The sequence below is a fragment of the Engraulis encrasicolus genome, chromosome 13 (genome assembly GCF_034702125.1).
Source record: "Engraulis encrasicolus isolate BLACKSEA-1 chromosome 13, IST_EnEncr_1.0, whole genome shotgun sequence".
Lineage (NCBI taxonomy): Eukaryota > Metazoa > Chordata > Actinopteri > Clupeiformes > Engraulidae > Engraulis > Engraulis encrasicolus.
The window spans coordinates 33,294,291-33,317,119 of NC_085869.1; the positions used below are offsets into that span (position 1 = coordinate 33,294,291).

Genomic DNA, 22,829 nt, shown 5'->3' on the forward strand with positions numbered 1-22,829 from the left:
AAAGAGAAAAATGAATAGAACACTATTTAGAAAATAATGTTTCAGTGTTTCCCACAGAAATTTTGGAAACTATGGGGGCAGCCGGGATTTTTTTTTCCGGGGGGGGGGGGGGGGTGTCTTTTCACGCGGGCCTTTTTTGAGGGGGGGGGGGGGGTATTCACGCAGTGTAAATGCAAAATGTCAAAACAATGAGTACAGAATGACATTGGCGCATGAAGAAACTATAGGCCTAGGCCTACATTTCAGCCATTTATATTTTGAGAAATAAGGCTACATAACATTTTACCCATGATATTAGTAGTACATTACATTACATTGCATTTGGCAGACGCTTTATAACCAAAGCGACTTTCAAAAAGAGGACATAATCAAGCCAACATCACAAGCAAATACAAAGTGCACAGGAGATATACAGAACAACAAGTGCAGTTGCAAAGAGGGTTAGTTTTTTTTGTTTTTTTGTTTTTGTTTTTTTTTTAATCATAAAGAGTAAATAACGAGTACACACACACACAAACACACACACAAACTAAACTGAACTAAACTAAACATCATGTCAGGAGTCTGCCCTGGGGCAAGGCCAGTTCAAGCATTGGTCTAGTAGATTCTCTCGAAAGAGGAATGTCTTAAGTTGTTTCTTGAAGGCTGCAAGAGATGTGCTTAGTCTTGCTGCCTCTGGGAGACTGTTCCACCACTTGGGTACCACAACGGAGAACAATCTTGACTGGGAGTACCTAGAGCGACTGGATGGCAGAGCCAGGCGGCTTGTGCTGGATGAGTACATCGTCATAGTACATTGTCATTTAGTTTTTTTTTTTTTAATGCAGTACAGTGAATCATTTCTGTTTACAACACAGTTTCATTCGTCCCTCATGCAGGGGTCTATGTAATGAAAAAAATAATAAAACAAAATAGGAGCAGAGATAAGTACTGTGAAATTGTTAACGCATAGACAAAAAGGGTCTATGAGGGTAGGCTATGCCTTTTCCCCACACACACATAGGCATACACATTCTACATGAGGGGTGCTGGTCACAGGGCCAGTTTTTCCAAAATTCCTCCCATTAAAAGGGCTGAACAACATTTATGTTTATATTCACATTCATTACACATTCATTTCTATATGCAGCCCGATGTCTCCTCTGCCGTGTCAATGAAGGCCTGTCACCTAATTAATTAAAACTGTAAAACAAAGCCTGAGGAGTGTTAGTAAACTCATCCCAACTGTCCCTTTTTTAATTGCTCCCAAACCCAAGTTAACTACACCGCATTTCACATTATTACGCAAATGACATTTCTTGCCGTTTTCCCAAATAATCAATAGAAATGACAGTCGTCTTAATTTTCAAGTAATCAGCCATTAGAGTACAATTCAAAAGTTTTTGAATGAACCTTCCAATGATAACGGTATTTTTTTTTAAATAATAAAAAACTTAAAATGCCCAAAATGCTCTGTTCCAAATTATTACGCAAAACAGTTTTGTAGTGTTGTAATACAAATGTCTTTCTTTTTTCCCATTTACATCAAAACAGTTGGCATTTGGTACCTTCAAAATTACATTTCGACATTCAAAACTTGGTCATAAGCTGTAATTGGAATGCTGCGTTTAACATTGAAGTCAATGGCAGGGCATTGCATGGGAATTATGGATGCCCAGATATCCTTGATGCTTTGCTCTCAGCTGTTTTTGTTTGTTTGGTCTGGTGACCCACACTTCACTCTTCAATATACCCGTAGATTTCCATGCCACGTGTAGGTGCTTTGGAGGTGATGACATTCTAACTCACCAGACATAGCATCCCATTCATTTTCAATGGGGTTTTATGTCTGGTGCGTTAGAATGTCATCACCTCCAAAGCACCTAAACGTGGCATGGAAATCTACAGGTATATTGAAGAGTGAAGTGTGGGTCACCAGACCAAACAAACAAAAACAGCTGAGAGCAAAGCATCAAGGATATCTGGGGTTCCATAACTCCCATGCAATGCCCTGCCATTGACTTCAATGTTAATCGCAGCATTCCAGTTACTAAGACAAAGAGCTTATCACCAAGTATTGAACATTGAAATGTAATTTAGAAGGTACCAAATTCCAACTGTTTTGATGTAAATGGTAAAAAAGAAAGAAATTTGGATTACAACACTACAAAACTATTTTGCGTAGCCTAATAATGTGGAACAGAGCATTGAAAGTTTTTTATTATTTTAAAATAGCCTAATACCGTTATCATTGGAAGGTTCATTCAAAAACTTTTACATTGTACTCTAATGGCTGATGACTTGGAAATTATGACGACTGTCATTTGTATTGATTATTTGGGGAAACAGCGAAAAATGTAATTTGCATAATAATGTGGAATGCGGTGTACAACTTGACTAGGCTTTTGATCCCTCTGTCTTTCAAGCACTTGTGGTTTTCTCTATAGGATGTATTTACTCCAGGAGGAAAATGCGAAGGAAATCGTAATTCAAATCGTTTTTAACAAAAACGGAAATCGTTAAAAAAAAAAAAAAAAACATTTTTTTTTTTTTTTTACATTTTCGGAAACTATGGCGGCCAAATTTAAACTATGGCGGGCCGCCATAGTTTCCTCAATGTATGGGAAACACTGCTGTTTTATTATAACATGTGTACAGGTATTTTACACAATACAATATGCTAGTATGTACGATGAGAGTAAAAAAATTAGTTTACTCAGTGACGTGTGAAAGTGGTCTATCATGTTCGCAATGCAGGCTTGACTTCTTCAAATCCTTGAGCAGAACCAGATATTTTATTCCAAGTGAATCCCAGTTATCACACAGGTGTGTGTGTGTGTGTGTGTGTGTGTGTGTTCTGTGGACTCCTGGGCAGATAAACAGAGCTCCCCATGGGTTACTGCAGTGACGATGCAGTATCACTTATCTGTGATGAGAGAAAAGGAGAAACACATAGCATCATAAGCAAGAGAACAGTGTGGCAGTCATCTTTGACAATGTGTGCTCATCAAATTTGGCGATAATGTTACAGACTTGCTTTTTGTTTTTACGTGGGAGCTAGCGAAAGTACCACAGCTTTATTTCAACACTTTATTCTCATCCCACAAAAAACTGTCAAAACAGTCTTGACCACTAGCATTGGGTCATAAATGACTTTCTTTTAGAAGATGTGTAAATGTGTAACCTACATTTGTTTACACCGATCAATATTAACCCCAGTAAAAAATGATTGTAAGATAAAAGACGTGATTGATAAAAGAAGTGATTGACTGACTGATTGATTATTGATTGGTTGATTGACTGATAGATAAATTCATAGATAGATAGATAGATAGATAGATAGATAGATAGATAGATAGATAGATAGGTAGATAGATATTCTGTCATCACCAGTTATTTACTGCTGGTTATTAAGAGTTAAGTTGGAGTGGGACCTGTGCTGTTCCTATTGTGTATGATAGCATGAAGCCAAGCTTTATATCCAAGAGGTCATGGTGCTATCCCTACTGTACACTGAAGAAGCCACTGATTTTGTGCCATGTTTTCTTAACTGCTCCATGATTCTTCCTTGCAAGGTCTGGCTCTGGGAAATCTCCATGCATCCCCTACACCAGTGGTTCTCAACATTTTTTTGAACAAACGCCCAGTTGACCTCATGATAAGCCTATCAACAACCCCTTGGCCTCATCATAGTCCTTCCAATGCCCCCCCATCCCCCAATACATTTGAAGGTGCATGGTATGCTCACGGGAGGGGAGAAAATGGCTCCTATAGCATGAAGTCAAGCCAGAGGCAATTTATGACAAGTTTCTTCCAGGATCTATACGGCATAAGGCTCTAAACTACTAAGAGACATATCACACCCACGCCACAACTTCACAACGTTGAACTGCTGCAATCTGGAAGTAGATACAGATCCATGTAAACAAAGACAAATAGACTGAAAAACTGTTTTTACCCAGTGGTCATAACTGCACTAAATTCTGCTAGCAAAACATAGGCCTAGTTTTATACCTATACATACTTCAATTTTTTTAAAATTTATTTTTAATTATTTAGTTACACTGACAAATTAAAGATAATCTATATATTGTACTACAGTATTCTATATACTTTACATGTACTGTATATAGTCAGTTACACCTACCACAGCTCCTGTAGCATTTTAGGGGTAATGGCGATGAATCCCACAGGCCTACAGAGGCACAAATGAATGTAATAATAACATTAGCTAATAGTAATAATATTTTTGTTTTTTGTTTTTTTAAAGCAGATCAACTGTATTAGTGTAAATAAATGTTATTCCCTTATTTTTTTAGTATGGAATTCAATCTCACACAAAGCACACGCACACACACGCACACACACACAGACACCCAGGGCTACTTACAGCAAATCTGTGGAAATACTGGAGAGATCTGAAAAAGACAGAGGGACAGAAAGACTTCATGTGAACAGTAAATGTCAAATACAAGTGTTAAAAGTGACTCACAAGTAGGGCTGGGTATCGCAAACATGTTCCTGTATCGATTCGATTTCGAGTCTTAGGGCTTTGAATCGATTAATCACGATTCAATTCGATTCAATTCGATTAATTCCGAATCGATTCAATCCGTTCCCTTCTTGGTGCCAGGATTTCCCCCATTTTCTATAAAAATGTCAAAGGGCTGTGGCTTGACAGTGTTAACAGATTGCTAATTTGTAATAAGTAGGCCTAGGCCTAATTGACTAATACCTACTGGGTATTTTCCATAGACCTAAACTAAACAAAAAGAACAAAAAGAAAAAGAACCAAAAAATCGATTTTGTGCCCTGTGAATCGATTATGTGAATTTTAAATGAAATCGATCGATTATCGATTAAATCGATTATTTTACCCAGCCCTACTCGCAAGTGCTGAATGGTAGTTGAACATCTCAAGTCCAACTGAACACTTCTACTCTACAGAACGTATTAGTCTGTAGAGTTTAATTAACAGGGCAAAATTCACCCTGTGTGTGTGTGTGTGTGTGTGTGTGTGTGTGTGTGTGTGTGTGTGTGTGTGTGTGTGTGATGTGTGATGTGTATGGGTGTTGGGGGTGTCTGTGTACCAAGTGCAGTGTTTCCCATACATTGAGGAAACTATGGCACACCGCCATAGTTTAAATTTGGCCACCATAGTTTCCGAAAATGTGAAAAAACTTTTTTTTTTAAACCCCCCCCTTTTTTTTAAGCGATTTCCGTTTTTTAAAGAACAATTTGAAAAACGTTTTCCTTCGCATTTTCCTCCTGGAGTAAATACATCCTATAGAGAAAACCATGAGTGCTTGAAAGACAGGCATCAACAGCCTAATGAAGTTGTTGTAGTTAACTTGGGTTTGGGAGCAATAAAAAACCTTCAGAGAAGAGACAGTTGGTATGAGTTTACTGACACTGTTTTACAGTTGTATGATAATGAGTTAGGACAGGCCTTCATTGACACAGCAGAGGAGACATCGGGCTGCATATAGAAATGAATGTGAATATAGACATAAATGTGCAATATGTTGTTCAGCCCTTTTACTGGGAGGGACTTTGAAAAACCAGCCCAGTGACCAGTACCTCTCATGTAAGATATGTACACCTATGTGTGTGGGGAAAAAGGCATAGCCTACTCTCTTAGACCCTTTTTGTCTGTGTGTTAACAATTTCACAGTGCTCCTAAATTCTTATCTGTGCTCCTATTTAGTTTTTTTGTTTTGTTTTTTTCATTAGACCCCTGCATGAGGGACGAATGAAAAGTGTGTTGCAAACAGAAATGATTCATTGTAGGCTACTGCATTTTTTAATATAAATGACAATGTACTACTATACATGTCATGGGTAAAATCTTATGTAATTTGTCAGCAATGACTGAAATGTAGGCCTATAGTTTCTCCATGCGCCAGTGTTATACTTTACTCATTGTTTTGCCACTCTGCATTTATGCCGCATGAATTCGCCCCCTCCCCCAACCAAAAAAATCCCTGCTACCCCCATAGTTTCCAAAACTTCTGTGGGAAACACTGAAGTGTGTGTGCAATGCATGTGTGTACTACTTGTGTGTGTGTGTGTCTGTGTGTGTGTGTGTCTTTATTTCTTCAAAATTTGCCTACTGTCTTCACCTTGGTTGTAGTAGCGTCCAAAGGCGTTGTCCTTGGGGATGTTGGGATACAGGAAGACCAGTGGCTCTACTAGATGGTTGTCCTCTGCCATGAATTTATAGTCACGCAGAATGTCTGCAAAGAGAACGCTCGACAGCTGTCTACCTGTGTAGCAGGGTTCCACCGTGCGGACCTTGGGGCCATCTGTGGAGACATTGCATTTGTTCGGTTTGAGCCCTCGTTTGAGATCAGTTAAACCCAGAGAGACACAGCTACAGGAACCAGATTCAGATGCCTTGGGGAGGGTTTGAAGAGCACATAAAGGGCTATCTTCCAAACCCCAATGAAAGCCATTTACCGGTAAATGCAATGTGCATAACACTTTTAAAAAGTTTTATTTGAAGACATTGGGTCGATTTGAACGAGGGATTTGAACCTGCAACCATCTGATCGTAGGAGCACCTCCCTAACCACTAGGCCACAGCTGCCCCCTGACATGCACACAGGTCTCTTTCTAATATCTTACCTCTCGCCCTCCCTTGTGCTTGTGGCCTCACCATGACGTCATGACGTCGTAAGACGTCATTAACGTCAGAAGTTTATTTCAATAACTCGCAAAAGCGCAATTCGAATGTGATTTTCTTGTTAGCAATCGTAATGTTGAATGGGTAAGAGTCCCCCAAAAGTTGTTGTGGATAGTTTGATAGCAGGGAATCTTTATTGTTTTCTCCACGGAGGCGGGACGTCAGCAAAGCATGGGTCCACAAGCACAGGTCGAGGACGGGAGATAGGATACTGAAAAGAACCCACTCACATGACCCATTTGATCTGATCTGATCTCTGATCTTAAGACCACCTCCCTAACCACAAGGTCACGGCTACCCCCTGACATGCACCCACAGATCCACAAATGTCCCTCACCAGCGGCCTGCTCCACCCAGGTGAAGGCGATGCCTCCACACTGGCTCTCACTGAAGCGCAGCAGGAAGGTTCCGGAGCTCTTCTCCCTCAGCAGCTGCTCCCCACGCTCCTTACTCACAAACCCCATGATGCACCTGGAAAAGGGGAGCGAATGGGCGCACAAACATACATAAACATACACATACGTACATGAAGCACAACACGCACACACACGGACACGCACACACACACACACACACACACACACACACACACACACACACACACACACACACACACACACACACACACACACACACACACACACACACACACACACACACACACACACACACACACACACTCACACAGCGGTGACTGATAATCCAGTCCCAGTGCTTGCTTTGATTCAGCAGAGAACCATTTGAATGGACCAGAGGGAAGTGTTGATAGATACTATTACCCATCATTCCATAGGCTGAGCAAGTGGCGCTTGATGAGGACCAAAATGGAGTCCAACCATGTCCAGAATGAAAAGCTCCTGCCAGAAACATGTGTCTGGGGCAACAAGCAAATCAAATCATAGGGGTGGACAATGACATGCTCATTTGGTTAACAAAGCCATGTTTTGCAAGTTACTAACAAAAAAATTAATGAATGAAACATTTACCAGACAGTTGTTTTCTACTCAGAATCTAATAGACACTCGACCCCCCTACAATAATTTACTATTTACTTTTTACAATCATTCAGCATTTGGTAAAATAAAATAAAATAAAAACATTTTACAAACATCTACAATATAGGTCACAACAAAAACGAAAACTGTCACAGGGACACTAATGGATTGGACAACATAACCTATACTGTTAAATCAGAGAGAGTAGAGAGAGAGAGGTTCCATTGGCCCATTGTTTCCTGGTTCTATTATGGCCCCCCTTAGGCAGACCTAGGCAGACCTAAGGACTGTTCTATTCATTGTAGGAGCATTGTGACACGCCCCTTTAGGCAGACTGGAACCTGGTCGCGTTAGGTGCCCATAGAAACCTATTATGTTGGCATATCTCTATAGAATATCTCTGGTTAAATGATGACTCTCTGGCTCTGGCAACATGGCCAGCATGGTCGCACCCATTGATACCGCAAATTTAATGAGTGGAGACATTACCTTACAGAACGCTGTCCATGTCACCACACCCTCTGGGTCCGACTGACCTGTGTGTTGAGATAGAGGAGGCTGGTTAATCACCATTCCATCATCACCATCACCATTCCATCATCACCATCACCATTCTATCATCACCATCAGTCCACCACCACCTTCACATCACACCATGTGGCTTTAGCATTCACAATACTGAAGAGGAAACTATGTAGGTTATTTGTGGTTGGTGGATAATTTTTCCTTAATCGGACTGTTAGTGGAGTATTTAAGAGTGGCATTCAGGGATTGTCAGCAGCATTCTTGTATTTTGTGTGCTTTTGTATGAATCCAAAGTGCCAGTGATTCATTTTACATGTAGTTGCAGCTGCATTTGTGTGGACACCAAACCATGACCATGACAATGGGTCTTTCTCAAATGCAAGGCCAGTGTCCTTCCAAGTGTACCAGCCTAATTAGTCACGCCCAGTGATTGGATACCCTTTATTAGTCATACCCAGTGATTGGATATTCTGTAGAGTTCACCAAAAAGTATCCAATCACTGGGCGTGACTAATTAGGCTGATACACTTGGAAGGACACTGGCCTTGCATTTGAGAAAGACCCAATGTCAGTTCTGTGGTCCACCCACCAAGGACTCACCAAGGAGTTTTTCTCCCAGCATGCTCAGCTGCTCACTGTCGAGGCCGCGTCCTATGAAGGAGGAGAACCACAGACATCATATATGAAGACTAGATACGTCATCGCGTATTTCAAGCACGTCCGCACAGGTCGGCCATATTAGAGCAGCCTAAACTCTCCACAGACCCTCCGTTACAGCTGAAGTAAAGTGAAGAGTTGAAACGTTGGGATACTTAAAAATGTATTCTGTTGCTTCGCTGAAATATTGACACGTGTTTATAAATGGTAGGGCTCCTTAAAACTTAAGTTTAGACTGGGGTAAAACGCCCAGGAGAGTAATAGGCCTATGCTTCCCACTTAACCTATTTGTCCAAAAAATTAGATAGACCTAGGGCCTAGGCTTACAGCTAATACACATTTTAATCATTGCTGTGCATTACGTTGACGGCATGGATATATTCATTGCATCAAGTTATAGACGACAGAGATGACGTACTGGAAGAGAGATGTAGCCTACAGCGCAACAAGTTAATTCTATCTGGATGGCTTTAGCGTCACGACTCATTTTGAACACAAGGTGGAGCTGTCGAAACCAAAGTAGAATGTAGACTAAAGTGAACGTTTATTTGTTATTTTACTGAAAATATAAAAGATTACTTTGTGCATTTGTTTATGGGGTCTATTTAATTACCTGAATAAGCCTACTGAATTATATTATACATGATTTTAGACCTATGAACATTATAATATAATGTAATATAATATAATAATAATGTGGATATGCATCACTATGCAGTATCAACATATACTTTCGTTTGGATTTTTTTATACTGTGTAAAAAAAACAACCCTTTCGAAAATGGATATAAATTTGAGGGCATTATGGCCATCTGGAGAGTATACAACACCCAAAACTCACTGCAACTAGTTGAGCCAGCAGGCTGCTCTAACATGGCCGCCATGCGCGGACGTTCGGCTTGCATGACGGGAACGCGGACGAATCTAGTCTTCATATATGATGTCTGTGAGGAGAACTGCCAGCTGAGCACCTCAGACAGCTGAGACCACGTGGCCGTAGGAGGGTCCAGGAAAAACGCAACGTTCTGCAGATGGAGGAGTAGATCAATATCAATATCAGTAGTACATTATCACGTTATCATACACAACTGTCATTCAATGTGCTTAAGAAAGATAAGTAAATATTATCTATAAGAATTAGAAAGTAAGGCTGTAGATTAGGCTACTAACCCTAACCAAAGGCAGTTGAAATATTATGCTGTTTGTAATTTCTTTGCAGAACATGCCACTATTGGGGCAGTTCTCATTTCAACAGTAGTAGAGTAGTTGAGACCAAGAAAAAAATGGATAAAAAAGCTGAATGGGATGGAAATAGAGAAGAGACAGTCTTTCAGCGCAGTCCACTCGAGCTAAATTCCTAGCGACCCTCTGGCATGGGAGCACAGGCACGACACCTCTCAGGTGAAGTCACTCAATTGCAATAGCATCTGCAATGATTACAATACAATGAATATTGCCCCCTTCTCCATGGGCCCAGGACAACTGACCCTATTCACATGCATCCATCTATCCCATGAGCACCTGCGGTGCCAGAGTTACCTTGGGCTCGCTGCACAGCATGTTGTACCACAGAACGGAGGCAAAGCAATTTGATATTCCACCAATTGGAGTTGCCACCACAATGGGGAGGGATGTGGTCTGGAATAGGGCAAGAATAGAGACATGTTTACATTTTGAAGGAATACTCATATGGCTGTTTAACAAGAGGAGGGGCAAGCACAGTATTTGAGGATGTTAAGACTTCGGCTTTTAGATTGGTGTGTGTGTGTGTGTGTGTGTGTATGCGCGTGTGCATGTACGTGTGTGTGTGTGCACGCTTGTGTGTGTGGAGTCTTACAGTTAGAATGATTGGGCTTTGTCCAGATTGTTCAAGCTGTGTCTCGAAGCAAACTGTATGAAGTTCTTCGAAGAGACATAAAGAGAACTTCAGGGAGAGAGAGGGGAGAGAAGGATATTGCAATCAGATTGGTGTACCAGTATAGCAGTCTGCAGAAGGAGAAGTCATGTGTATCCTTAATCTTGCTACAACAACCTTTACACACCAGTGTAATACTGCACATGTTAAAAACAGGTTTTTAAATGGCAAAATAATGTGAAACATCCACAGGGGAAAAATATCCGTGAAAACAAGTACCCTTCCCTATTTAAAGCTTTACAGTATACGGTCAGTTATGACCTGCTGAAACACTTCTTACCTCATTTGACCTGCTGCGTGAACACTTCATCTCTCTAAGATGCTGTCAGGGCAAAGACACAGGGTTAGAGGTCATTCTAGCTCCAGAAAGAGACTTACACTGTGTGTAAAGTTGTGCAGCAGAGGTGGAAACCACAGGGTCAGGGTCAGCAAGTAAAAACTCCCAGCACATTTTTGATCCAGTCAATTCAATGAACCAGCTGATCCTTATTACCACTTGGTGAAATCACACGTTTTGAGGGCAGGCAGAAGGAAAACCTAAGCAGGACTTTTAGTCATTCAGTCCTGTTTTTCCACCTCTGGTGTGCAGTTAGATGAGTCTGTACCAGGTGACGGAATTCAGCTGTCAAGTTGCCGTTGGACTCCTCCATATTCATGACTCGAGTGTTACTGCCCACGATGTTAAATTTACGGAACCTGTACAAACACAACACAGAACCGCAGACCTGTTTGAATGAGCTTTACAGTTAACCTGACTCTCGCCAGCTGGTATGTTTCGCCTTCGTCTTTACGATATCATCTGGGTACCTCCGGCACGCTTTCGAATGAGGCTCCTTATTAAAAAAACCTTGCATATGATTGGATAAAGCATCTGTCCATCTTTACTACTCATATTGAACTCAACCCGTGACATGAGACATCCTGTCAGACACAGCTTCCGACAGGCGGAAGAAGAACCGTTACACCACCCATATATAGGAAATGCCACCCGAGTCCTCATTGGCTCATTCGTTCACAAATGACTCTTTCACAGTACTCAGATGGTTGTGTGAGGAAACCGGAACAGAGTTTGCCGAAACATAGTCAGATGACGTCAGTCAGGTTACTCTACAGTAACTATAATCTGTGAAGGTCTGAAATGTGCAGTGTCCAGCTGCAGTGTGACAAAAAAGCACTTACTCACCCTTGAATCGTGTTGTATTGAACAGCATCCCTGATAAAGAAAAGGTTTCAAAAGGTAATTACACAAGAACAAGGCTGATCCAACACATGTGTTTTGTAACGTTCAAGGTCCCATCAGATGGCTCTATTGCTCATGAGATCATCATGTCATTATGAGACCAAAGTCACCGAAAGAAAACCTGGACACGTTTTGGTTAGTTAGATAGAAGCTGTTTAGGGAAGAGTAGAGGAGCTAAATTAAATAACTACTGTAAAAGAAGTGTCAAAAGTGTATACTTTTCACAACATGGACCCTTTAGCTTAAAGCTAAAAGCTAAAGCCATTGTAGACATAATGAATTTTCTGTAAATCACTATTGTGACATAATTTCGGTAACACTTTACTTAAAGCCCATTCTGTAGTGCATTATGAGCATATTTATAACAGCTTATAACGTGCATCATAATTAGTCACAATGCATTATGGCTACTCTCATAATGCTTCATAATGTATTATATCAACAGTTATAACTATAGGCCTACATCTAGCTTGTTATGCGTTATAAATACAAGGGAGTTATTTATTTATTTATTTTATATTCATCATGAGGCATTATTAGCTATTATAATACATCATAGAGCATTATGAGAGTAGCCATAATGCATTGTGACTAATTATAATGCACATTATAAGTTGTTATAAATATGCTTATAATGCGCTATAGATATAGAATAGAATAGAAAGCCTTTATTGTCAGTGTACAAAGTATACCGAGATTTTAGCTTCCCTACGTAGTGCACAGTCCTTTATAGATGTACATTGTCCAGTAAGTGTGTGTTCATTGTTGTAACAGCTTTGGGGAAGAAGCTGTTCTTCATCCTATTGGTTCTGGCTGGCAATGCCTTGTAGCGCCTGCCAGAGGGCAACAGTGAAAAGAGATGAAAGCCAGGATGTGTGGGATTGTTAATGATACTCCTGGCTCTACTTACGCAGCGTGAGTTGTAGATGGTGGGTATGGGAGGCAGGGGGCAGCCTATGATTTTCTGTGCTGTTTTGGTCACCCTCTGCAGTCTCTTCCTGTCAGCCTCAGTGCAACTTGAGTGCCACACTGACACTGCGTAGGTCAGCAGGCTCTCTATGGTGGAACGGTAAAAGGTCACCAGCAAGCTTGAGTCTCACTGTTCTTTCTTAAGTACTCTGAGGAAGTGCAATCGCTGCTGGGCCTTTTTTACCAGAGCCGAGGTGTTAGTCGACCAGGAGAGATCAGCGGAGATGTGTACACCTAGGAATTTAAATGAGCTCACTTGCTCTACACGTTCTCCATTGATGTACAGGGGGGCAGGAGCATCTTTGTTCCGCCGGAAGTCCAGGATGAGCTCCTTTGTCTTGGAGATGTTCAGGGCCAGGTTGTTGGATGCACACCACTCTCCAAGTTTCAGGACCTCATCCCTGTAGGCCTCCTCCTTTCCCTCGGTTATCAGCCCCACCACTGTTGTGTCATCTGCAAATTTGACAATGATGTTCTCTGGGTGGATGGGGCTACAGTCAAATGTGTAGAGGGAGTAGAGAAGTGGGCTCAACACACATCCTTGGGGCGAGCCGGTGCTGAGGGTGCGGGTGGTTGAGAGATGGTGACCTAGTTTCACCTGTTGGGGACGATTAACAAGGAAGTTTTTGATCCAGGAGCATGTGGATGATGGAAGTCCTAGATGTCTCAGCTTGGGGATTAGGATGTCAGGAATGATGGTGTTAAAAGCTGAGCTATAATCGATGAAGAGCATCCTGACGTAGCTTCCTTGTCTTTCCAGGTGACTCAGTGCAGAGTGGAGAGCAATGGCTATTGCATCCTCAGTGGATCTGTTTGCCCGGTATGCAAACTGATGAGGGTCTAGGGTTGGGGGGAGACAGGCCTTTATATGCCTCAGCACAAGTTTTTCAAAGCACTTGGTGATGACTGGAGTGAGTGCAACAGGGCGAAAGTCATTGAGGGTGGTAGTAGATGCCTTCTTTGGAACAGGTATGATGGTGGCAGATTTCAAGCAGGCTGGGATGGTGGCTTGTTTCAGTGACAGGTTGAAAATGTCAGTGAGGACTGGTGCTAGTTGGGCCGCACATGCCTTGAGCACCTTACCTGGTACACCATCCGGGCCTGTTGCTTTCCTCGGGTTCACAGCATGAAGCACTCGCTTCACGTCATCAGCCGCAACCTCCAGAGTGGGTGGGGGGGTGCTAAGGTGTGGACTGGGTTGTTGCAGGGGCTGGAGTGGTACGCCTGAATGCTGCGCCTGAGCTTCAAAGCGAGCAAAGAAGCTGTTCAGCTCCTCCGCTAGTGCTGCATCTCCATCTCCATGAGACACAGACTGTCCCCTATAATTAGTGATGGACTGAATACTCTGCCACATCTGCTGGGGGTTGTTCAGCTGCTCCTCAATCCGCCTTTTGTGGTCAGCTTTGGCTGCCTTGATGCCTCTTCTTAGGTCGGCGCGAGCACTGCTGTATTGCACTCAGACCTGAAAGCTACATCACGGGCCCTAAGGAGTGTGCGCACTTGGCTGGTCATCCATGGTTTTTGGTTTGGGTAAACCTGGATAGTCTTTTCCACAGTGACCATGCCAATACAGTACTTGATGTAAGACAGTACAGTGTCGGTATATGTGCTCAGATCCTCATGATGGAAGGCTTCCCAGTGTGTCTGCTCAAAGCAGTCCTGCAGACGGGGGAGAGCATCGTCAGGCCAGGTGGTAATTGTACGGTGTGTGGGCCTTGATTGGCGGCTGAGGGGGGTGTATGCGGGGGTTAGGAATAGGGAGAGATGATCAGACTGGCCGAGGTGGGGTAGGGGTGTGGCTTTGTATGCATGCTTGATGTTAGAGTATACATGGTCCAAAGTTTTTTCTCCTCTTGCTGATGGAATTTAGGCAATACCGTTTTTAAATTGGCCTTATTAAAGTCGCCAGCCAGTAGGTGTACTGCGTTTGGGTAGGTTCTCTGATGGTCATTAATGATGTTAAGGAGCAGAGAGAGCGCTATTTTAACATTAGCGTCTGGGGGAATGTAAACAGCAGTGATCACAACAGCGGCTATCTCTCTTGGCAGATAGAATGGTCTACATCTCACTGACATGCACTCTAGGTCGGGAGAACAATGGCTATCCAAAACAGCACTGCTATTGCACCAACCTTCATGCACGTAGATGCAGAGCCCTCCTCCTCTTTTTTTCCCAGAGTTGTTATTCCGGTCCCACCTGTGTAGCGTGCGTCCTTCAAGCTGCACCGAAGCGTCGGGGATTTCTGCGTGAAGCCACGTCTCTGTGATGATAAGTGCGCAACTATCTCGAACGCAGCGATTCCCTGCGAGCAGTAATTCCAACTCATCCGTTTTGTGTACCATGGACCTGACATTTGAGAGATAAAGGCTTGGTAGCGGAGGTTTGAGTGGCCGTTTTCTGAGTTTAGTCAAGAGTCCAGCCCTGCACCCCCTCTTTTGCTTCCTCTCTCTTCTCCGCCTGCGACGCTTGAAAGATGCGCAAACAATCCACGGTGATCCAAGCGGTCTCGCTATTTCGTCCGGAATGTTATGGAAGTTTTGAAACTCACGGCAGATCATCCTCTTTTGTTGAAAACCAATGTCAATTAATTCCATACGATTGTAGGTCATATTACTGTCCGATGTCAACAAACAAAACAAAAAAATACATACAAAAAAACATTTAGAAAGTGCGAAAGTAGGGAGAGCTGTAAGCCGCTGCATCTGAATGCGCCGCCATGGCTTCATAGAAAGTGTTACCATAATTTCTTTATCAGGTAGGTATTCACACATTTGGGCCTGCATGCCTTAAGGGATCCAGGTTCCAGTCCGGCCTGGGTTATGTCCCAACCCTGCCCCCAGCTCTCTGTCCCACTGATTTCCTGTCATCAATAAAGGCACAATTTAAAAGTATATTTTTAAAAAGTATTATCTGACTAACTTACTCATCAAGCGAAACTTTCACCTTCAACAGACCGTCCAGCTCTGGGAGTTTCAGCAAAAACCTAATGGTTCACACACAAACACAACACCCCCAGTAAATTAAACATTCTTTATACAATTGTTACACTTTGTTTTTATAGGTAGGGGCCAACAGCATATTAACATGATTGCACAAAAAAACTTAAGAATAGACTTTGATATGGATCAGAAACTATAAACAATTGGTGTTTTTTTTAGATTGACCTGAATCCTTTTCTGATTATTCTCTATTGCTAGCTAGTTGCTAAATAGCTACAACTAGCATGTATAGGAGGCGAAACTGAACTGCCTTGGAGGATGTCTGCACTCTCTGAGGCTCATTCTACTGTAGGCTTACCTAACAAAGATATAACCTTATTACCATGCCCACTAACCATTTCAGCGTTTGTCGTGCACCCACAGCATTTTGTTATCTGCTATGTCCTGTTAGGCTGTCCATAACCCTTCTGAATGATACATCACCAGTCACTGCTACCAAAATAGTAATGGCGCCACCCTTGTAACTGGGGATAACAAGGTGGACTGAACACTGTCATGCTTGGCCTTTGGCATGCATTAATACTGGGGGCCGCCATGATGGAATGAGGTTATTTTTTAACAGAATTAGCACAGGTCAGAGCAGTATTTACAGTAAAGACAGGGGCCAGTGTGACCATCTTACCTCAGCTTGACAGTGAACTGCACAATTTGCATGATGACCAGTGGCCTTTGAGGTTGTGTTGGGTTGCAGGGCTGTCTTTCCACTACTAGAGCACTATAACATAGAAGAGGTATTTCAGAGAGAGAGAGAGAGAGAGAGAGAGAGAGAGAGAGAGAGAGAGAGAGAGAGAGAGACAGAGAGAGAGAGAAAGAAAGAGAGAGAGAGAGAGAGAGAGAGAGAGAGAGAGAGTGAGTGTGTGTGTGTGTGTGTGTGTGTGTGTGTGTGTGTGTGTGTGTGTGTGTGTGTGTGTGTGTGTGTGTGTGTTCGTGAGTGTGTGCGTGTTTGTGTGTATTTGTGTGTGTTTGTGTGTGCTAAGTTAAGAGGTAAATCATCTAATAGAAGAGCCTGGAGTAGGCTACTGATCTTCTTAAGAAAAGCTCTTATATTAGGTGATTTACCTCTGAACTTAACCATAACTTATCCTGAACCAGCTTTGTAGTACAGGCCCCATATGTATTCACAAGTAAGGTTACTTGGCCTGCTTATCTTTAGCACTGACACGTGTGTCTGCTGTTTACCTCACTTAAAGGAACAGTCCACCCTTTTTTGATTTTCACATATTTGCTGTATTTCCAAGCATTATTCATGAATGTGCATATCCTTTTCTTCTCAGTGTCTTCAGTACTCAGATTTATTGGATCAGAATTATTAGTAGCCTATAGCTTAGCATAATCACTGGAAGTAAATGGGCAGCATTAGCATCAAGCCACTAATGCTAATGCTGGTTAATGCTAAAGGTTCCATAGCAATCGCAGGTGTTTTCTCACATGAGTAGAAGGTTCTTCGGCAGCATATTCAGCACTCAGGTGTTTCCTTGTTTGACTGACAGGTTCTCCTTCACACGTTTTGTTTCCTCACCTGACAAGTTCTTTAGCTCACAGTGTATTCTCACTTGACTAGAATGTTCTACAGCAGTGACGTGTGTTCTTATCTGACTAAAAGTTCCGCCAGAAAACACAGGTGTTACCTCACCTGAATAGAAGGTTCAACAGCACGTGTGTGTCTTTACCTGACCATAATTTTTTAAAAGTTTAAAAGTATGTCCTCACCTGGCCAGGAGATTGTTCAGCTGCATGACAGCACGCTCTTCTAAAGCTCCAATGTCAATGGCGACAGGGTTGTTGTCGTGAGTGAACGTCTTCACCAGCTCCTGCAGCTTCCTCAGCTGCTGCTGCACCTGCTTCAGGCTCTCCGCCACCGACGTGAACCTGCAACGTAAATCTAACTACTTAGATGTATGCAATTGATGTGATTGGCAGCCTTTGTGATTCTCTATTGTATGGATGCTCTGTGTAAGCCCAAGTCTGAGCTTTCTCCAAGTGTGCTCTCCTTCAGTGTTCATGGTGGTGGTGCAAGGAGCAGTTCTGCCAATTTCAATATGCTGCTGTATTGCTCATGCTACCCTTGACTTGTCAGTACCTGGTGATGCTGCATTTTTTGTCTCAGACCTTTCCAAGATCTGAGCTATTGTTATGGGGGCAGATTTTGTTTACATTAAAAACTTTCTTAACATACACCTACTCCAAATATTTTCCCAAAAGGTTTCGCTAGTTGTCTGATGATGTTGCATTACCTTTTGGATGTTTTTGGGAATAAATATAAATGTTTTTTTAATGTAAATAAGCAACTGCCCCCATTACAATGACCAGGATCTCGGAAAAGGCTAAAGAAAACTCTCAGGTACTGATAAGTCCAGGGTAGTGTGAGCATTACAACTGCATGTTGAAATTGGCTGGAGTTATCCACAAACGTGGCCAAGTAAGTTCATGTTCCATACGTGTTTGGATACGTGTTACGTCAGTCTCTGAACCGCAGAGCAAACTTCTCACCTGTTCCTCAGGTCTGTGTCCAAGTGACTCACTCCTAGGAGCATCTCACCCCTGACCCTTAGACGGCGTCCATGAGTGGTGTGGACGTGCTAGTGTGCTGTCTACCTCAATGCGCTACCCAACATAAACCCTATGTCAGACACTGATGTCTTCATCACCTCAAAACATGACCTCATGACCTTTATGGATTCTCGTCCCAAAGCGCTAGCCTGAGGTAGGAAGCCAATCCGAGAGCGAGGAGGAGAGGAAAGATGGTGACGTGTATTACTCGACAAATGGAGGCTTGCTGTTTGTTTGAATAAAACCGACACAATTGGCTATAGGCTACGTACACACATTCGTAACGGCCAATAAACATCCGCTGGCAATCGTAAAACACACCTCGCCTACGGGAAATTTAGTAGGCAGTCTCCAGACCATATAGCCTGATGTGAACCAGGTAATTAATGTCGTAGAATGGGTTGTAGAATGTCTGGGAATTCTAGAATGACTAGAATTCTAGAATATGGAATCAGCTGGAACATGAAGTTAAGAGGTGTTACTCCCTGAAAGTATTCAAAATGTCTTAAAAAAGAAATTACTGTGTAAATATGCCCTATAGATTCTAGAAAATGTACTTATTTAAAATGTAACCATTAGCCTTTCTTTACAGCGGTCTTGGGTGGGGGATGGACTGGGAGGGTCTTTGTTGCAAGCCGTTTGTGTTTACACGTTTTCGTTTTCAATATCCCAACATAAAAGAAACCACTGAATATCTTCCATTATCATCTTTAAAGATATTGAATAAAACCGAATCGTATCGAATTGTATCGTAATGACTGGAAGGAATGATGCACTCCAGTGCTCCCCCTACTGGGCCTCACCATGACTGCAGCTGGTCGAGGCAGGTGTTGTTAGGTCCCCCAATGCAGGCCACCTGCTGCCGTCGTCTCCACTCGGGCAGCTCCTTGCTGATCAAGCTGAACTGGATATGGTCTGCCATCGTCAAGGCATCTGCTATCTTACCCACAACCTCCTAGTGGGGGCATCAAACATCAAACCCGAAATGACAAAATTGGGAGCGAAAAAATCCCCAAAAAACAAAAACAAATTAAGAGTTAAGTTTTGAAGTGTGAAAACACTACTGTATCACCAAAACACAGAGGAATCAAAGTACCGCCTAAATAGGTACAACTTTTTCGCTGGGACAGTGCCCTTGAGGTATCAATTGTGTCAGTCTTTCTAAATCATATGTGATGTACCTTCTGAGATACAATATGGCATCATAAAAAATTTGTCTGATTGAAGTACAAAAACGCCCTGAAAGAAGAAGCTTTGTACTTGTGAGGTAAAATAATGCACTTTATGGCCTCATTTAGCCTACATGAGACATTTAATTCAGAATTAACTCAATTTAATTCTGACTAAAACTCAATTCCTCTTAAAATGAAATGAAAGTACAGTACATAGGCCATGCTTACATGTTTTTAATTCCGAATTATTTATTAATTCGGAATTAAAAACATGTAAGCATGGCCTATGTACCTTAATTTCTCTCTGTGTGTATTGTGCAGTAGGTTGACTTCATACAGCAGGCTACCTCCATTTTATCACTCTTCAGGCTGCATTTGAGTGACTTGTCTCCAATGTCCCGTTGGCGTTCGCCAACTTCCAGCCTCATAGCTTCCATCGTTCTCTGCAGCGGGTCTGCAGTGAAGGACAACGTTAAGGACATAGAGTTATAATTAATTATTATTACCATTAGAAGTATTTCTAGCGTTATTATCATATCACTATTGTTATTGCTGTTATCAAATAACATAGCGTGTGTGTGTGTGTGTGTGTGTAAGAGAAAGAGAAAGAGAAAGAGAAAGAGAAAGAGAAAGATAGAGAGAGAGTGTGTGAGAGAGAGAGCGAGAGCGAGCAAGAGTGCGTATGTTCGTGCGTGCGTGCGTGTGTGTGTGTGTGTGTCGAGTGCTTGATTCAACTCTTATCTTGTGACATTCTGGATGGATAAAACACAAGTCTGCTACCTGTTCCACTTTGCCCTTGCTCCTGGACCACACATGTTTTGACCCCTTTTGCTGGGATAGTTTGGTTTTTACTGGTAAAAGTGAAAGTGTAAAAACATTTACTCACTGACAGGTTAAGGTTAGGGATCATTTTGGTTTGGGCACAGTTTAGCATTCTTTAGATATTGTTAGGGTTCAATGGTCAATCGAAGGGCCCCACAAAGATATTAAAGTGGGGCTCTGTGTGAGTGTGTGTGTGTGTGTGTGTGTGTGTGTGTGTGTGTGTGTGTATGTGTGTGTGTGTGTGTGTGTGTGTATGTGTGTGTGTGCGTGCGTGCGTGCATGCGTGCGTGCGTGTGCGTGCGTGAGAGAGAGAGAGAGAGAGAGAGAGAGAGAGAGAGAGAGAGAGAGAGAGATGCACGTCATCGTCAAATAAATAATGCTGCTCTAATTGACACTGCTAACATCATATTACATTTTGAGCTTTTCTTACAGCACCTTGGCTCTGAATTGTCTTCCCGGATTCCTGTCCTCTTTGGTGATCATCTAAGGCTGTAATATCTATTCTACCATGAAGACTCGAGAGGCAAACGAACGTTATTAACATTTATTGAACATTAGACATGATACAGGAATGCATAAAAGTTTGGCGAACAATAACACTTGATAAAATGCATGAATCAGTTTGGCGAAGGTTCCCGTCTTCGCGTTGAACTCCGGGATAGGACAGCATATCCTCCAGCGGAGATGGAGGCGGGCGTAGCCTGCCCCCTAACAGACGGGAACCTCTGGTGACGGTGGACGGAGGGGTGGTGGTGGCTTCAAAATCGGCTTAACTGAAAAGCAGAGAACAGAATGAGTGACAGCTATTTAAACAAACGTGAATGTGATCCATTGGCTGAGAGGTAACGATGCATGAGTGACGCGTAACGGGGGAACCCCCAATCTCGCGTTGTGATTGGTTGGCGATCCTGGGCAATGATGACGCATGTATGATCTGTCAAAAGGAAGATTTGTTGGTTGGCCTAGTAGGCTAAGTTTGACAGCCGAGAAATTCGAGTCTCCCTGGTAGAATTTACGCAAGCTCCCATTTCTACCATGAAGACTCGAGAGGCAAACGAACGTTATTAACATTTATTGAACATTAGACATGATACAGGAATGCATAAAAGTTTGGCGAACAATAACACTTGATAAAATGCATGAATCAGTTTGGCGAAGGTTCCCGTCTTCGCGTTGAACTCCGGGATAGGACAGCATATCCTCCAGCGGAGATGGAGGCGGGCGTAGCCTGCCCCAAAATAGAGATTAGAAGTGAACTCACCTACCGCTTACAAGGAGACACCATCTGAAAGACATGAAAAGTTAGTTAGATGATTGATTGATGATAGACGGAAGATGAAGGATGATAGGTGATGATGATGAGATGATGATGATAATGACAATGATGACAATGATGACAATGATGACAATGATGATGGGTGATGACAATGATGACAATGATGACAATGATGACAATGACAATGATGATAATAATGATAATGATGACAATGATGACAATGATAAAGATGATAATGATGACGATGATAACAATGATGATGATGATAAAGATGATAATGATAACGATGACAATGACGACAATGATTACAATGATAATAATAATAATGATGATGATGAGTGATAAGTGATAGGTGTTGGAAGACAAATGATGATAGATTAAATGAGATTATAAATGATAGGGATGTTCTAAGGCTTAAGCTTATGGGCGGTGGTCTAGCGGAGGCATGAAGCCTGTGATGATGATGGTGATGATAATGTCGGTACCTTAGGCTATGCGAGAAGACATGGCGCGGATGCGCTGAGAGCAGAGACACAGCAGAGCGTTATGATTTGATTGATAGATGCACCTTGGTCAGGAGAGCGCTGAAAACTTAGATTATGACAGTAGGTAGAGAGCCGGAATCGTGACCTAGGAGAGAGAGTAGAACATGGTGATGAATGAGTAAATGAATGCATGGATGAATGAATGTAGGCTATAATATGTGGTATGATAGTTGACATCATAGATAAACAACCATGGCAACTAGGTTGGTTTAATGTTACAAAATATAGAGATAACAGGCTTACGGACCACTATAAAATCGATCTGATAGATGAGAGAAGGATAGAATACAGACATGACCGGGTGACCGGAGCGATAGCCCCCCAAGAGATGGAGTGAATGCCGCCGGTGCAGCAAAATACCACCGTCACCAGAAATGAGAATAGAAAACATAAAGTTACAGACCAGATATAGCATGCTTCAACGAGGTGATGAGGAGTGAGGCAAATGCAGGAAGCGTATGCGCCAGACGACCAACGGCCCAGCGCCTTGATCGCAGTAGG

The 22,829-nt window shown here is 42.4% G+C and overlaps 1 protein-coding gene and 1 long non-coding RNA gene across 2 annotated transcripts; both read right to left on the reverse strand.

Annotated features, from left to right (window-relative positions):
- Positions 1 to 2,562: 2,562 nt before the first annotated feature.
- LOC134461032 (signal transducer and activator of transcription 1-like) lies at positions 2,563 to 21,005 on the reverse strand. The gene is made up of 20 exons (XM_063213763.1): positions 20,943 to 21,005; positions 20,033 to 20,139; positions 19,317 to 19,468; positions 17,674 to 17,832; positions 16,586 to 16,678; positions 15,888 to 15,947; positions 11,939 to 11,968; positions 11,361 to 11,451; positions 11,036 to 11,077; positions 10,678 to 10,764; positions 10,380 to 10,478; positions 9,682 to 9,865; positions 8,785 to 8,835; positions 8,149 to 8,195; positions 7,444 to 7,538; positions 7,002 to 7,135; positions 6,102 to 6,284; positions 4,370 to 4,397; positions 4,127 to 4,174; positions 2,563 to 2,905 (listed from the first exon to the last, which is right to left on the reverse strand). Coding segments are annotated over exons 2-20 (1,674 nt in total). The 5' UTR covers positions 20,123 to 20,139; positions 20,943 to 21,005; the 3' UTR covers positions 2,563 to 2,904.
- A 32-nt stretch (positions 21,006 to 21,037) lies between these two features.
- LOC134461033 (uncharacterized) lies at positions 21,038 to 22,451 on the reverse strand. The gene is made up of 3 exons (XR_010037206.1): positions 22,269 to 22,451; positions 21,769 to 21,792; positions 21,038 to 21,280 (listed from the first exon to the last, which is right to left on the reverse strand). It is a non-coding gene; the product is annotated as an uncharacterized LOC134461033 (long non-coding RNA).
- Positions 22,452 to 22,829: the final 378 nt, after the last annotated feature.